General features: G+C 42.6%; 1 protein-coding gene across 1 annotated transcript in view; it reads right to left on the bottom strand.

The window, feature by feature from the left end:
- Positions 1-14,079, bottom strand: part of eml5 (EMAP like 5) — a 42,525-nt gene continuing 28,446 nt past the window's right edge. The window contains exons 21-44 of the mRNA XM_008283063.1: positions 13,843-13,984; positions 13,597-13,749; positions 12,695-12,826; positions 12,476-12,564; positions 10,445-10,621; positions 10,108-10,309; positions 9,901-10,027; positions 9,625-9,639; positions 8,791-8,799; positions 7,920-7,998; positions 7,476-7,605; positions 7,290-7,388; positions 6,840-6,860; positions 6,203-6,376; positions 5,906-6,114; positions 5,530-5,687; positions 4,855-4,969; positions 4,577-4,765; positions 4,300-4,472; positions 3,641-3,803; positions 3,452-3,555; positions 2,755-2,908; positions 1,339-1,439; positions 1-1,236 (exon numbers count right to left, since the gene is read on the bottom strand). Coding sequence (XP_008281285.1) covers positions 1,200-1,236; positions 1,339-1,439; positions 2,755-2,908; positions 3,452-3,555; positions 3,641-3,803; positions 4,300-4,472; positions 4,577-4,765; positions 4,855-4,969; positions 5,530-5,687; positions 5,906-6,114; positions 6,203-6,376; positions 6,840-6,860; positions 7,290-7,388; positions 7,476-7,605; positions 7,920-7,998; positions 8,791-8,799; positions 9,625-9,639; positions 9,901-10,027; positions 10,108-10,309; positions 10,445-10,621; positions 12,476-12,564; positions 12,695-12,826; positions 13,597-13,749; positions 13,843-13,984 — 2,952 coding nt within the window. The 3' untranslated portion in view covers positions 1-1,199. The remainder of the gene's footprint in view (positions 1,237-1,338; positions 1,440-2,754; positions 2,909-3,451; positions 3,556-3,640; positions 3,804-4,299; positions 4,473-4,576; positions 4,766-4,854; positions 4,970-5,529; positions 5,688-5,905; positions 6,115-6,202; positions 6,377-6,839; positions 6,861-7,289; positions 7,389-7,475; positions 7,606-7,919; positions 7,999-8,790; positions 8,800-9,624; positions 9,640-9,900; positions 10,028-10,107; positions 10,310-10,444; positions 10,622-12,475; positions 12,565-12,694; positions 12,827-13,596; positions 13,750-13,842; positions 13,985-14,079) is intronic.

Below are 14,079 nucleotides of genomic sequence, written 5' to 3'. Positions count from 1 at the left end.
TTTTTTTTATTAAAGTGGAATTTAAGAAACATCTCACAAAAATATACAAAAAGAATATCTACAAATGGTATTTACACTGGTGAAATGTAAATTAAAATATGCAGCAACATTATTATTTTTTCTTTTAGTAGTTCATCTTAATACAAGGAGCAAAATGTTTTGCACTTTTTTTCATGTTCTCTTCTCTGATAGACATTCCATTTAAGCAATATATCTTATTACACAAAACATTAACTTACTGTTGGAAAAAAAAAAAAAAGTCACACCGTTCATATCCATGAAAATGCAACGATAATATATCATAGCAGCACACTAAAAAGTGACCCAAAGAATTGCAAACAGTGCATTGAAACATCAATTTACAGCTGTTCTCTTTTGTTTTCTGAGGATTTTGGTTCGGACAGATTGTCTTTCGATAAGCCATGCACACCCACGGACCACGAAACGAATCCTCAAACGCGTACGCGCACGTTAATATGTCATGAGGGGAACACTGCTGAGGGAGGTTTGAGGTCAACCAGTCGAACAACACAACCACGTAAATCATAAATGAACCACCAGGGCGACACAGTGACCAGGTCAGGTGTACAGTGCATAGTATGCTTTGGCATGCTGACATCCAGAACATAACAGTGGATGTTACATTCAGGAGGAAGGCCACAGGATTTGGAATTACCAGTAAAAATAGAACGAACAAATGACCACATGATCCAAAATAAAAAGTGAAACGATACAAAAAGAATCCCAACCTTCATAAACACTCAGATTAAGGCTAATCAGCTCTGTTTGCTACATGTTTTAAAAAATGGCATTGTCAGTAACACAACTTCAGAGGCCTGCCAACACTTGGCAAAACTGCCATTTGGGACATGTACACAGATAAGCTCATTTAAAAAAAAAAAGAATCCGTCACGGAAATGATATGCACAGATGTGTTGTTTTTTCTTCTTCTTAATGAATGTGTGACGTCATGAGAGCAGGGCCGTTTGCCCTCCACCTGTTTTCACAATCAGGAATGAGCCTTGCACACATGCATGCACCTAGTTTTGAGGCAGTAAGTCGAATCACCACTTTTAAGTCATTTACAAGCTGCCAGGTCCGTCGTCGTCCTCGTCGTCGTCTAAATGCATCTTTTGGGTGTGTCCGCCCTGCCAGGAGATGCCCGGACTCTCCGAGGCGGGACGGTGTGAGCGCGATCCTCAGTGCGGAGTGTGGACGCACCTCCACACAAAGAGGCTGCAGGGGGGAGAACACACAGGAAGGAAAAGGACGCATCACTTCACACTGAGTCGTCATGTCATTTGTGAACCGTGCTGTTATTTAAAGCCTCGGTCGTACCTTCTGTCGTCTCCGCCGGCGCTCACAACAAAGCGATCTCCGTTTGTGAAGCGGACATTTGTCAGATGAGCAGAATGGCCCAGAAAGCGTTTGTGTTTGGCCTGAAGTAGATCACAAGCACGTCAGTGAAGTTACTACTGTCAAAGGATTTGTCTGGTTGAAGCACAAACACATGTATTATAATAATACAACAATGTAGATCGCAGGCTGAACATGTTGTGATATCAAAATAAATGTTAAAAGATGTTTTTGGTGAAAATATGTGTAATCAGTGCACAGTCTGGAGCCCCCTCATGTCACTGTTTCCTCTATCCTCCATCCTCCTGCCTGTGACTTTAAAATCAATCCTAGCATGGCATCTTTAAGGATTTCTCAATTCCTAAAATGCATTTTAAGAAGTGAAGAGAGAGCAGTTCTTCACAGAGGGCTCGACAAACAGAGGGAAGGAAGTATGTACAGTTATATATCACTCTTTACTTGCATGGTATGTGTAGCAGTGTGTCACGCTCTGTTATACCTACATGATCATACATGTGTGTTAAATGTGTAGAGCGTCCCCACATTCTTGTCACAATCTGCCGTGTTGTGTTTTTAATTGTAAGTAAATAAGACGTACAGTGTACAGGAAGTTGTTTCTGTTCTGCTGATGTGACAGAAATCATCAAATAAATGATAGACTGGAAGAAAACAATCGACACATGATGTAGTTGTGTCGTATTTAAGCGATGTTGCTTTAAAACAGCAGCTTTGAAGAAAGGATCTGTACAGTATTTTAGTCACTGCTGCTAATTAGTTAAGGTGCAATATTTCATATATATATTCTGACAGTTCTTTTTATTCTGTTTATGTTTATGCTCCTTATATTTTTTGACAATACACTGTTATTTCTATACTGTTTGTATTCAGCTCTTTTCCTATTGCACTAGTTTTTCTTTATATATATATATGTATATATATTTATATTTATATGTTTACAGTATTTATCAACGAGTCACTGCCTCACAAGCTCCACTTCTGTGTCCTCCAGTAGCCAAGCAACGACATTTCGTTGCCAGATTCATGCTTGTGTTTTGGTGCAATGACAATCAAGACAGTCTGAGGATGTTTTATTTTGTTAAGTGCCTCCTCTCTCCTCGTGTCTTGTCCTCACCGCCTCCACTTGCATCTTTGGTGGGAGGAAGTAAAAGGATGTAAAAACTGAGAAATGAGAAGAGGGGACGGTGTTGCTGTGTTGTTTCTTGATGCTACCACTGGGGGGCATCAAACACACAAAGTGGCTTTAAGATCAGCCAAGTGAGGCAGAGACGCTTATGTCACAGTACAATAGACGTCAGAGAAACAGCAATAGCGCTGATATTACTGTACTAACGGATCAAACATTGGTAATAAAAGGTAATAGTATACAGTGATACTTACAAACTTCTCTGGACAGGGAAAGTCAAACAGCTTTACCATCCCAAAGTCATCGCCTGTGACGATGTTAAGGCCCGAGTGGGACACGCAGGCACAGGTGACGTCTGCTTTGTCGGTGTTACGGGACCAGATCCCCACGACCTCGTCCCCAAGGACACTGAAAAGACGACAACGACAGTTAGTGTCCAGCACACTGTGAGCATGGACACAACAGACCAAAGAACAGTTTCTACCCAGAAGCTGTCGTTGTTCTGAACGCCGCAAATTCCCAAAAATCATTCTTCAGTGTGAAGTAGAAAAATCTCTGTTCATACACCAGGTGCAATCATTTCTTGAACGCAATATCCCGGTTGTTCTTTATTTTTTATTATCTGTTCATATTTTTTATTCTATATTCTATTTTTTTGTGAACTGTACAGTCGTTTTCAAATGTTTAAACTATGCCTTGTGCACTTTCTGTCCTGTTGTTTTTGCACTGCCTACGAGAGCTGCTAACTCAGAGTTTTTTGTGCTTTCTTGTACGATGACAATAAAGAGATTCTGAAGTACAAATGTTCTTTTGACTTATAGTATTTTTACGGTATTTAAATTTTTCTAAAATCCAACAACATTATTTTCAAGTAGTTTTTCAACACCACTTTTTTCTGGCACCCTTGCTGCCACAGTTTATTTATTTTTCTTTTCACAGTGTACCGCTCACCTTGTCCAGGTGGCCCAGGTAATCCTGTCGATGTGAGTCTGTTCTGTGACCTGCTTCCCAGACGGCACCTCGTACACCAGCCGTTTGTAAGCACCTGTGGAAATCTGTTTCAAGACATTGCAGGTTAATGAGTGCCGGTGATGTGATTCCCCTCCCCCCTTCCCTGGTAAAACCTAACAGAGTTCCTACCTGGACGTAAGTGCTGTCTGCAGAGAAGTCCATCTGCATCACGAAGCTGGGGATGTCCCTGCAGCAGTTGATGCGGTTCAGCTGTGGGCCGAGCGTCAGGTCGTAGAAGTCGACGGCGCACTCAGTGGAGCCCACGGCCAAGTAACGGGAGTTTGGACTGAACCTGTGAAGCAGAGGCGTGGTGTTAAAAACAGCAGCGTTCTCTCAGGATTCAACGAAATGTCGTCTCTTAGGATACATATCAAGTCTGAGGTTTTCTATTTTATATATTTTATTCAATCTACTACAATTTAACTGACCACAAGTTCAGCTAAACTCCTTTATTTTGTTTTTTGAGGGGAAAAAACTTTTTATATAAAGCGTGTAAACCTATTCTGGCAGATCCCAAAAATTAATTCATAAACCTGTAAATGAGCATATGGGCTCTTTAATCCACACCTCCCACCAAATTCACCTATAATCCTGCAAACAAAAAGCTGATTATTCACTCAACAGCTGTTGCAGAGTAGAAATAATTCATCAGCTCCCTCCGAAAAAACTACAATTAACATATACGTGAGGACAGACAGACACGCCAATCACATAGTTAACAAAAGTTAAGCTCCCATATGCCAGGGAACTCAGTTATATCTAAAGTGCCACAAGTCTACAGTCGCTACCTGATGTCTTGAATAGGAGAGCGTCGGTCCCTTTTTTTGCCCCAGATTTTGAGCGAGGCTACCAGCAGGATGATGAACTCTCCGTTCTTCATGCCGATCGCCACCATGTCTCCCTCAGGACTGTAGCTGATGGTGCACGCAGGATGGCCCAGGTTCACCTTGTTCAGCATCTTCTGTTTCCCCACAAGACCATGCAAAGACCAGCACTTAATTAGAATGTTCACTGTTGAAATTAACTCGATGAGATGATGGAAATACGATGAACCGAGCTCCTGACCTTTTCGGGGATGTCCCACAGACGAACGGTTCCGTCCTCCGCGGCAGACAGGAACACGTCTCTGGAGGGATGAGTGCCCAAACCCCATATCGGTCCGTCCATGTGTCCGTTCACCAGGATGTTGCACGCCGCGTTCTTCTCTCCCACCTCGATGATCTCTGCGTTCCTGGTCCCCACCAGGATCTTCCCCTGGCACAGCACGAAGCAAAATACGTCAAAAAAAGCGATAACGAAGCTTGAATAATTGGATAACTTAACCGGGCATCATGTTGCGTTACCTTTCCTCTGCACACGGAGCGAACGCAGTCGATGATCTGTCCGGTTTCTAATCGAAAGGCTCTGCAGCGTTTCAGCTCCTGGTCCCAGAGCTTCAGAGCGCCGCCCTCCTTTGACCTGAGCACAAAAACAAAGTCATCCTTCACATGATGGAAATTAAAGATTCATAATATGAAACACTACATCATATGTAAGATGTGGGCAATTTAATCGAATTAGTATTAACAGACCACAGTTTCTTCTACCCAGTGTTAAAGCCCCTACACACCTACATACCACCCTCATAAACGTTTTGCTTCTGTTGCCTGATTAGACCTTTTCCTGGCAACTGTGTGGGCACGTACAGGCTGCACTTGACTGACAGCTCCCTCGCTGTTTTGTTGAGCTCGTTGCAATTGTTAGTGCTGCTTTTAAATATATGCATCAGACTATTTCCCTGGCAAAATGTGGCTCCGACTAAGGCACAGTGTGAATGAATCAGTGTGCTACAAAAACATATCTGCAACGAAATCTATGTAATTGAATTTTTTTATCAACAATATCTGTGAAATGTGACTTCTTTAGGTTGCTGGTGTCATTCATTCATAAAACATCTTGTACTAAGGTATTGCATCGTTCAAAATATCTCTTTTAAACAGTATTTAAACTCACTATAAAGCGAACAGAGAAGCACTTACGGTCTTTCCTTGCCTCCGGTGACGATGAGGCCGTCTCTCAGTGTGGTGTACATAGTGAACACGGGGCCCGTATGAGCTTTGGCCACTATTCTTACTAGAATGTGTTCCTTCCACACACACACATCCCCACTTATGGTACCTGTAAATGTCAAGTTATTCTGAAAAGAAAACAAATCTGCACTAATCTAGTGGCCTAATAGAGCAGAGCGAGCACAAACAGTTCACAGCACATTTAAGCAGACAGTGTGGGAATCAGTTCAGATGTAAATATTAGCAGATTCAAATTGAAAATGCAATAAGAAAAAAAACAGCATTTTGAGATTCAATAAAAACAATTCAACATTTGAACAAAAAGTAAATGTTGTGCGCTACTTACAGCTCCAAATGCGACGGACAGCATGGTCTGCATGCGGGCGTCCTCTATGGTGCTCAGCACGCCTTTCTTGCTGAGCAAAGCTCGACCGGCTAACGTCCAGAAACGCACGTGCTTGATGCCCACAGAGACGAAGTGCGTGTCCGAGTCGGGCCGAAACTCGGCCACAAAGATCCTCTGGGTGTGACCGATCCGGCTGGCCACTTTGGCACCTGAGAGACAAAGCAGAGTGTGATCTAATAATTCAAATCCCCATTAAATGAAAAATAAATAAAGGGAGGGAATATATGTTTTCGTCACCTTCCTGCCACTTCCAGATGGTGACGGTGTGTTCGGGGTCCAGGCCCACAGACAGCAGGAGTTTTCCTGTGGCACTGAAGCTGACGGAGCAGACGCCCCCGGAGTGGAAACAGCGCAGCACCGACAGCGTCTGCTTGGTCATGGCGTCCCACACATGGATAGATGGAGACGTAGCTGAAGAGCAGAGGAGGTGAAGAGAACCTGAGTCTAAACGTAGCTTCTATGACAGTAAAACACTTCATTATTTCCACAGAATTCTAAAAAAAAAAATACTTAATGGGTTTACTTGAGGAGTTCATCTGCAAAAACTCAATTTTTGTAGATTTTTTTTAGAATTTTTTTTGTTGTTGTTTGCTTGAGATAATATCAATCAAACTGAAGCTGAGTAGATTTGACTCAGTAGAAATGACAAACATAGAGATAAGCTTGATTGATATTGTCTCAGGTAGATGATGGACAAGTGGGTTTTCTAAAGGTTTGTGAAGTTCTACAGTTCTACAAAGTCCTGATCTAAAGTTACCAAACAAGTGCCCACTAGGTGGCAGTGAATTCACATGATCAGCACACACATGTTCTCTCAGCGCTTGCTCAACAGTTTGCTTGTTTCTTGTTTTATTCACTCTAAAGATATTCTTACCTGACATGTCACCAGTATCACCTGTAAAGCAAGAAAACTGGATTTATTGTCAAAACCAACAACTTGTTTTTGACCATTTTTGGTGGTTTTTGAGCAACAGCGGCAACTGTGACTCCAACAAAAGCCTCTATTTTCTAAATATTTCACAAGAAAAATGATGCACAACTCTTAAAGTAACACGTATGAAATGCAGCTACTGGAGGTGAATTTTCTTTTTAAGGTTTGTCTTTTACACTTTGTGAAATTTTGCATGGCAAAAGCAGCATACGTGACATAACTGCAGCTACTGGTGTTTGCAAAAATAGTCGTTTGGTTAATTAGCTTCTTTGCAGCACAGCTTGTAAGGGGAGGACGTCTGCACAATAATCCCCCTGCACAGCACAACACAGGAGACGGGGAAGAAAAACGAGGCTGCTGGTGACACAGGAGGTCAACTTCTCACAAACATACCTACTTGGCCAGTTGCCACCACGTTGGGGAATTTGGGGTGTTGATTGATTGTCAGGCACAGAATGTCGTCACTGTGTTCTACATAGAAACTTTGGCAGGCTGGAAAAAACAAAAAAAAGCACAGAAACATTAAATGAATATACTGTCTGATACGTGAATACTGCGAGCTTCCCTCCGTCTACTCACAGGTTGTCAAGTTGAGGACGATGCCGACCGAGGCCGTGTGGTAGATGATGTCCGACCCCTCGTTCAGGTAGTGCACGTTATTGCGGCAGTCATTGCCACGGTAACCAAACACCAGCTCCAACACAAGGTCCTGTGGGAGTAGAAAAAAGAAAAAAAAAAGATGGTCTGAAAGTCAGAAAGGTTAACGCCATGACAACTAAGAGCCAGTTGCCGCCTGAAGAACGTCATTATTCGATTACGGCGACGTCATAGTCCCCAGAGAGGCTGTCTGGGCAGAGGAGGAGCACACAGCGTCTTCGGCTGAAATAATCACATTAGGAACCAGCATTTTGAATCATCTGCTTCCTCTGACAGAGACAAGCCCCCCTCCTTCTGCTTACATAAAGTTCATCATCGTCTCGACTTGTCTGCTGCGTTTTGGTGACGACGTGAGGTTGTGCCTACCTCAATAGGTCTCTTCTTTTTGCCAACATTGTTGGTCTGCAGCTTCTCTGGCTGTGGCAGCGCTCTGCTGACAGGAGGCCTGAAACACAAACAGGGATGAGGAGGAGCTGCTGATGACTGGTTCAGATTTATGTGGATGTTACACTGTCTGCATTAATAGCCAATAGTTGATCTCAAAAGCAACGAAAATTCAGATTGTAAAAACGTTTTTTGAGGTTTTAAAGGTTTTTATTTTTGTCTATAGAGAGCATAAGTGGAAATACATATTATATAGCATATTATTATTATCGATATTTTTCTTCTTCTTCTTATCATTATTATTATTAATAAACCATGCTGATGTTCTTCCTAACAGTTTGTTTCCTTGTCTACTGCTTCTTTTTCTTTACTGACATGTGCTATCGTATTTGTCGGTGTTGTGCTGTTTCTAGAACAACAATGTCCCTGAGGTGCCCTACCAAAGGATCAATAAAGTTCTATCTGAATCTGAATCTGAATATAAATGATCAACTGTAAAATAAAGAAAAAAGGAAAGCTAAGAGTTAAGTAACCTGAGACCTTTGTTATTCTAGCACATCTTCAGTCAATCAATACGCCAATCAATCTAAACAACAGCTTTCTCTGGGACTAAAAAAAGTAGGTCCTTAATCACCAAGAGTTTCAAAGCGACTGCACGGAAAACAATAAATAATGCAAAGACTGTATGGAGTGTGCAAACTATTACCCTGACCTTCTTTTACAGTCAAGACACGGTGTGAAAGGGGAAACACTATCAGGTGTCTAAAAGAGGCACACGAAGACACTTAACTCTTCACATCAAATCTAAAAGTGACATCGCTGAGACGATAACGGAACACAGTGAGAATCTTACCTCGACCCTCTTCATGGCGGCAATAACAAAGAAAAAAAAAAAACAAGAATTAGAGAAAGGTTTTCCCACAGCGGCGCTCGCTGCTGCCCGGCGGACACACACGTAACACAACACCTCAGCCACTGAGGACATAAAATACAAGAGTCAGCGCCATTGCGTATCCATGGCAACCAAAGTCCATTACTATGACAACTGCTGCTCAGAAGATGCTCTGCGGATGCTTATTGTTAAAAAACAAATATCTGGAAATCAATAAATCGGAAGCACTGTAAGTCCCAGGAGGTGTTATAATTCTAAAAACTTTCACGATGCTTGTAACTTAAACAGATAAACAACAGTTCTTTAAAATGGAGATAATGTCATAAGGTGTGTAAATTATCAGTATTTTTCTGCTTCGAGGTGCAAATTAAACCTATAATCACACCATTTTATCTGAGTCACTGAAGTTAAAAACACGTTTCGATAATGTGTCATAAAGCAAATTACATTCAGGCTCCAATTTAACTTCACCCAAAACAGGAGATTAATTTGTTTAGAAAAAAACAACAACGGTACCGCTATAGTAAAGAATTTTATGAGGACACATTTGACATCAGGTATTTATATTTTGCAAAGAGAATAAATTCCTTCTCAATCATTTAATACCTTGTGCAAAACTGTTAAAGCTATACAGTGACCATATCAGTACACCTCATCTACGCCACAGACTATAAAACATGCTTCAGCCACGTAAGCCTCGTTTAGTTCCTTATTGTAGGTATACATATTTTGCCGACTGCTTTATTTATTTTTTATTTTTTTGCACAATCACCACATATGATCACAAGAACTTACCTGACTACCCCTTGTCTTCAAGTGGAATTAAAGAACGAAGCAGGATAATGACAGATGGACAGCCATTAAAGAAAGAAAGAAGAGCAGAAAAGGCTGAGTTACTTCCAAAAGGCAGGGACAGGACGGGAATATCACGCAGGAAAAACAAAAAGGTATTTTGTCTGAAGAAGGCTGCTTTGGCTTCATCTCCACACAAAGGCCTGATTAGCGTTATTGTGTTCGGAGCATCCTGAGCGTCTCGCAAAGCTCCGTCGTCACAGCGTCGGTGTGAAATACCTTTCGTCCACGGAGGGCTCCTTTAGCTGCAAGTGGGGTTTCACGCCCGTCATTGGTCGCATGTTGGTGGATAAGGCCTTGATGGTGTAGTTGATCTCGTTCTCCCTCGTCACGTCGCTGTCGTAACCTGGTGAAAGAGACGAGTGATTATTTCCATGTCAGCGGCAGAAAGGCTTTGGCACATAAAAGAAGGATTTAATCTCTTGCCTCCGTCGTCCTCGCTCTCAATATCCGACTCCTCGCTGTCGCACTGTTTGAATTCCCGGTGGCCCTCGGGCTCGTGGGCCCAAATCATGAGGCACGTGTCACCCCCGCCGACCGTCACCAAGAGGCTGTCGTCGTGGGTCCATCGCACATTAGTAACATGTGTGCTGTGAGCCACATAGCGTTTGAACTTTGCATATTTCCCCTGGGGGAGACGAACAATATTTATTTAACACATGTGACATTAGGCCAGAATTTGCATAACATTTGCATAAATCTTAACGCCTTAAGTCATGAGATGTTCGAACGATAACACTGAGAATTGTGCGCTGTGTCAAACCTTGACAGGGTATCTGAAGAGCTTGACGTATCCCAGGTCGTCTCCTGTCGCGAGCACCTTCCGGTCATTACTAAGGCAGGCAGCGGTCACCTCAGTGACCTCACTGATCACAGGCCAGATGCCCTCAACAGACGTTCCCAGGACACACGTCCATGTGCTCCAGTCGATCTTCTCCACCTGAACCAAGTCAGAACAGAAGAAAAGATGTATTCATACGGCACTTCTCAGAACAGTAAGTGTTAAAAGTCAAACAGGAAGGAAAGCAGCAAACATTAGAGCAACACAACATTAAGCTCAGGGGGCTTCACTGGGAAGAGCCTGACAGGTAATAACTAAAACGTTTTATTGAATTCTAAACTCTAGAGACAGACAAAGCAGCACAGTTCCACTTTGAGTTGTACTTTGTCTTGTAATATGTGCTGCAGTATTTAAATCTTCTACAGCTCATTAGCTGAGGCAAGACTATATTGAATTAAAATAAACGTTGAAGTCGTGAAGACAAAAGTACGGATTCATTCATCTATGCTTTCAAAAGATAGAATATGTCTGACTAACCTTGGAAAATTAAATATTTATCACTTGGAATAACTTTTGCAAAAGTTTCTTAATAAATTCAAAGGAGACACTCAGACTCCTGTAAAATTTAACGTTAAAGATTGAAGGTATAGTTTAACATCAGCTTTCCTACTGAGGTTTAGGAGATAAGAAGACTGATGTCCCTCTCATGTTTCTATTAAACAGACAACTACAACCATCAGATAGTTAGTTTGGCCTCTCATAACGATTACAAAAGGGGTGAAACAGTTTGCATTACTCAGTCCGGCAGTTGAGCCACGAGCTGTTTCCTCCTGGTTCCAGTCTTTGTGTTCAGCTAAGTGCTGGCTTCATAATGGAATCATAGCAGTAGCTTTTAGGATAAGAATAAAAGTTATATTCTATTTACACATGTACTCATATTGTGTCCCTTCTCAGGATATTAAAGAAAGTTTCCAGAATGTTTTTAGCTCCAATTTCTGCAAAGATTTCCGTCCTGTTCTAAATGTATTTCAGTCACTATTTCATATTCATGTCATCTGACAACAGAAACAGAAAAATGAAAACAACTTTATAGGGAATTCATCTGTATTAAACTGCAGTATTTGTGAGCACAGAGAGCAGTTGAGAAGCAAAAAGGGGGTAAAAGCTGGTCGTACTCAGGGTACAATGAAGCACAGTGACCCATGAAGTCCTGTTTATGGGTTTCAAATCGGTATTTAAGTTTCCACTACCTCTGGATGTCCCTCAGCTTTGGAAGTTCTACAATTTTGACTGGCTTGTAAAACTGGAGACCATCTAGCTGAAGGGAGCTGAAGGTCATGGTGGAATGGCAGTAGTAAGTGTTTTGTATTTTACACCTCCAGCTTTTTAAGACCTGCATTAAAAACATTAAGTCCTCGCAAATATATGCAGTATGTATATTAAATTAAATAGAAACTAATTGGGCCAAGAACGGACCCTTGAGGCACTCCACAGCACAAAATCCTGCATGTTATCAATATCCACCACAAAAAAACTGTCTAAAAAAAAGAACTACATGAAAAGGGCTAAAAGCAGAACCATATAGGCCAACACACCGCCTCAGCCTACAAATGAGCAGACTGTGATCAAGTGCACAGGAGACCAGTATGAGGAATGGGAGGGAGCGACAAAGACAAATGCATGACAATGGGGCAAAATGTGACGAGAGCAAAGGTAGAAGATGATAAGACGCTCCGGCGAGACGTGACCTAGCAGCGTCTATCATCCCTGACCTTTATTTTCTGAATGCTCCACCCCGCTGTGCGCCTCACAAGGTGTCTGGATGTCGCTATGTATTAACGGGACCCTAAACAGTATCCCACTTCCACTGCCAAAATTAGAATGATACTGGTGAAAAGTGGGCCGAGTTAATGCTTCGCTGCCCTTCCCCGGGCCTCCTCTGATCCCGAGGGGAAAATGTGGGCCAACAGCACCACAACCGCGGCTGCTCCGGAGCCTTTTCTCACCGCTTACCTCCGTAGCCGGGATGGTCTGCCTCTTGCCACGAGGAGCTTCGAAGAAAAACTGCTCTTTAGCACCTGTGTTGACTTGGAGTAGTTTTCCTGTGAATGAAGGAGCCCAGTGGGCCGTAACATAATGGTTATGAGAGAAATTTTGAGGCCATAATTGGCTCTTAAATAGTCATTTGCAAGGATTTACTGAGTTAACAGTATTTAAAGGAAGCGTGTTTACCTCTCTTATCCCAGTCCAGATGGGTTATATAGTTGAGGCATCCTTTGCACACTCCTACGCGTTTGCTGCTCATCACGTTGTAAATATCCACAAAACTGTCTCCGGATGCCACTGCGAGGTACTTCCCAGCTCCTGAGGAGACAAAAAGGGGGGAAAAGTTTCACATTATTCATCCATTTACTTATACATCACAACAGCAACAATCACTTGACAGATGAGAATAAAAGTTTGCACCAGTGTTCCTCTAAAAAAAATGCATATTAATGACTAAATAAATTAAACACAAGCCCCAAACATCTCAATCTCCATTTGAGGTTTTGAGTAGCTCACTGATAATTTGGGTTGCCACAAAACCGTCACCTCCCCTACAGGATAATATCTTGTCACTTTAGGGTTTCTAGCACTAGACTTGTAGAGATAAACTTTAAAAATAAGCAATAAAAAAAAGGATTATTTAATTAACTAAACCCATTTCCTCTTCAGAGTTGTGTACACAGCAACTACTCCTCCAAGATGTGTGCGCTCAAGAATTCACGGGTGTTGGGTGGAGAAACAGGATCTCTTGCATTGTAGATCAAGGTTAAGTGTCCAGGCGAAAGAGAGTTTAGTTTCTTGCTCTCACTTTGTCCGCCCCCACTGTTTCTCATTCCTCTCTTGCTGTTTCTCTGTCTGGCCTTATTACAGAAAGCCATTAATTTGGGTCAAGCCTGCAGCAATATCTCCCCGACTCACAGCGGCGGAGGGAAATATGTATACCTGATGAAATTCTGCACAGCATCCTACATACTGTAAACTCAAATGCATTGGAGGGCACGGGGATTTCAAAAGGTCTATTCACTTGTCAGACGGGATTTAAAAGGAGCTTTGTACAGGCGGTGGAACTGCGGAGGTGAGCCACAGACCTGGAGAGAATCTGATATCAGAGATGATGTCCTTGCGGTGGTGGAAGGACACCAGGTCCTCCAGGGTGTCTGCGTTCACAATAAGGAAACTGCCATCATTCAGGCCCACCGCTAAAGCTTTGCCATCGGGGGAGAAGCAGCAGCAGCGGCCGCCTGTGGAGGACAAAGTGTTTATTAAAGCCCTGAGACCAGCGGACATCCTGTGAGGAGATACACTCATCTGTTAGTGTTTCAGCGGTGACTCACCTTTCCTGAGTTTGCGTACAGCCAGCATGCAGTGGCTGGGTGAGAGGTCCCATATGCGCAGGGTTTTGTCATCGCTGACGGTGGCACAGAGAGGGAGATGGGGGTGAGTGGCCAGGCCCCACACTTCACCCTCCATGTGACCCTGCACACACATACAGTCGCATAAATATTTAATGTAGAGTTGCTAAAGTCACTCTCACAACAGGTGATGAATGAAAACAGGAGGCGAAGAGGCGA

Source organism: Stegastes partitus, unplaced genomic scaffold (assembly GCF_000690725.1).
Source record: "Stegastes partitus isolate 25-593 unplaced genomic scaffold, Stegastes_partitus-1.0.2 Scaffold8, whole genome shotgun sequence".
Taxonomy (NCBI): Eukaryota; Metazoa; Chordata; class Actinopteri; family Pomacentridae; genus Stegastes; species Stegastes partitus.
This window is presented reverse-complemented; position numbering and strand designations above follow the sequence as displayed.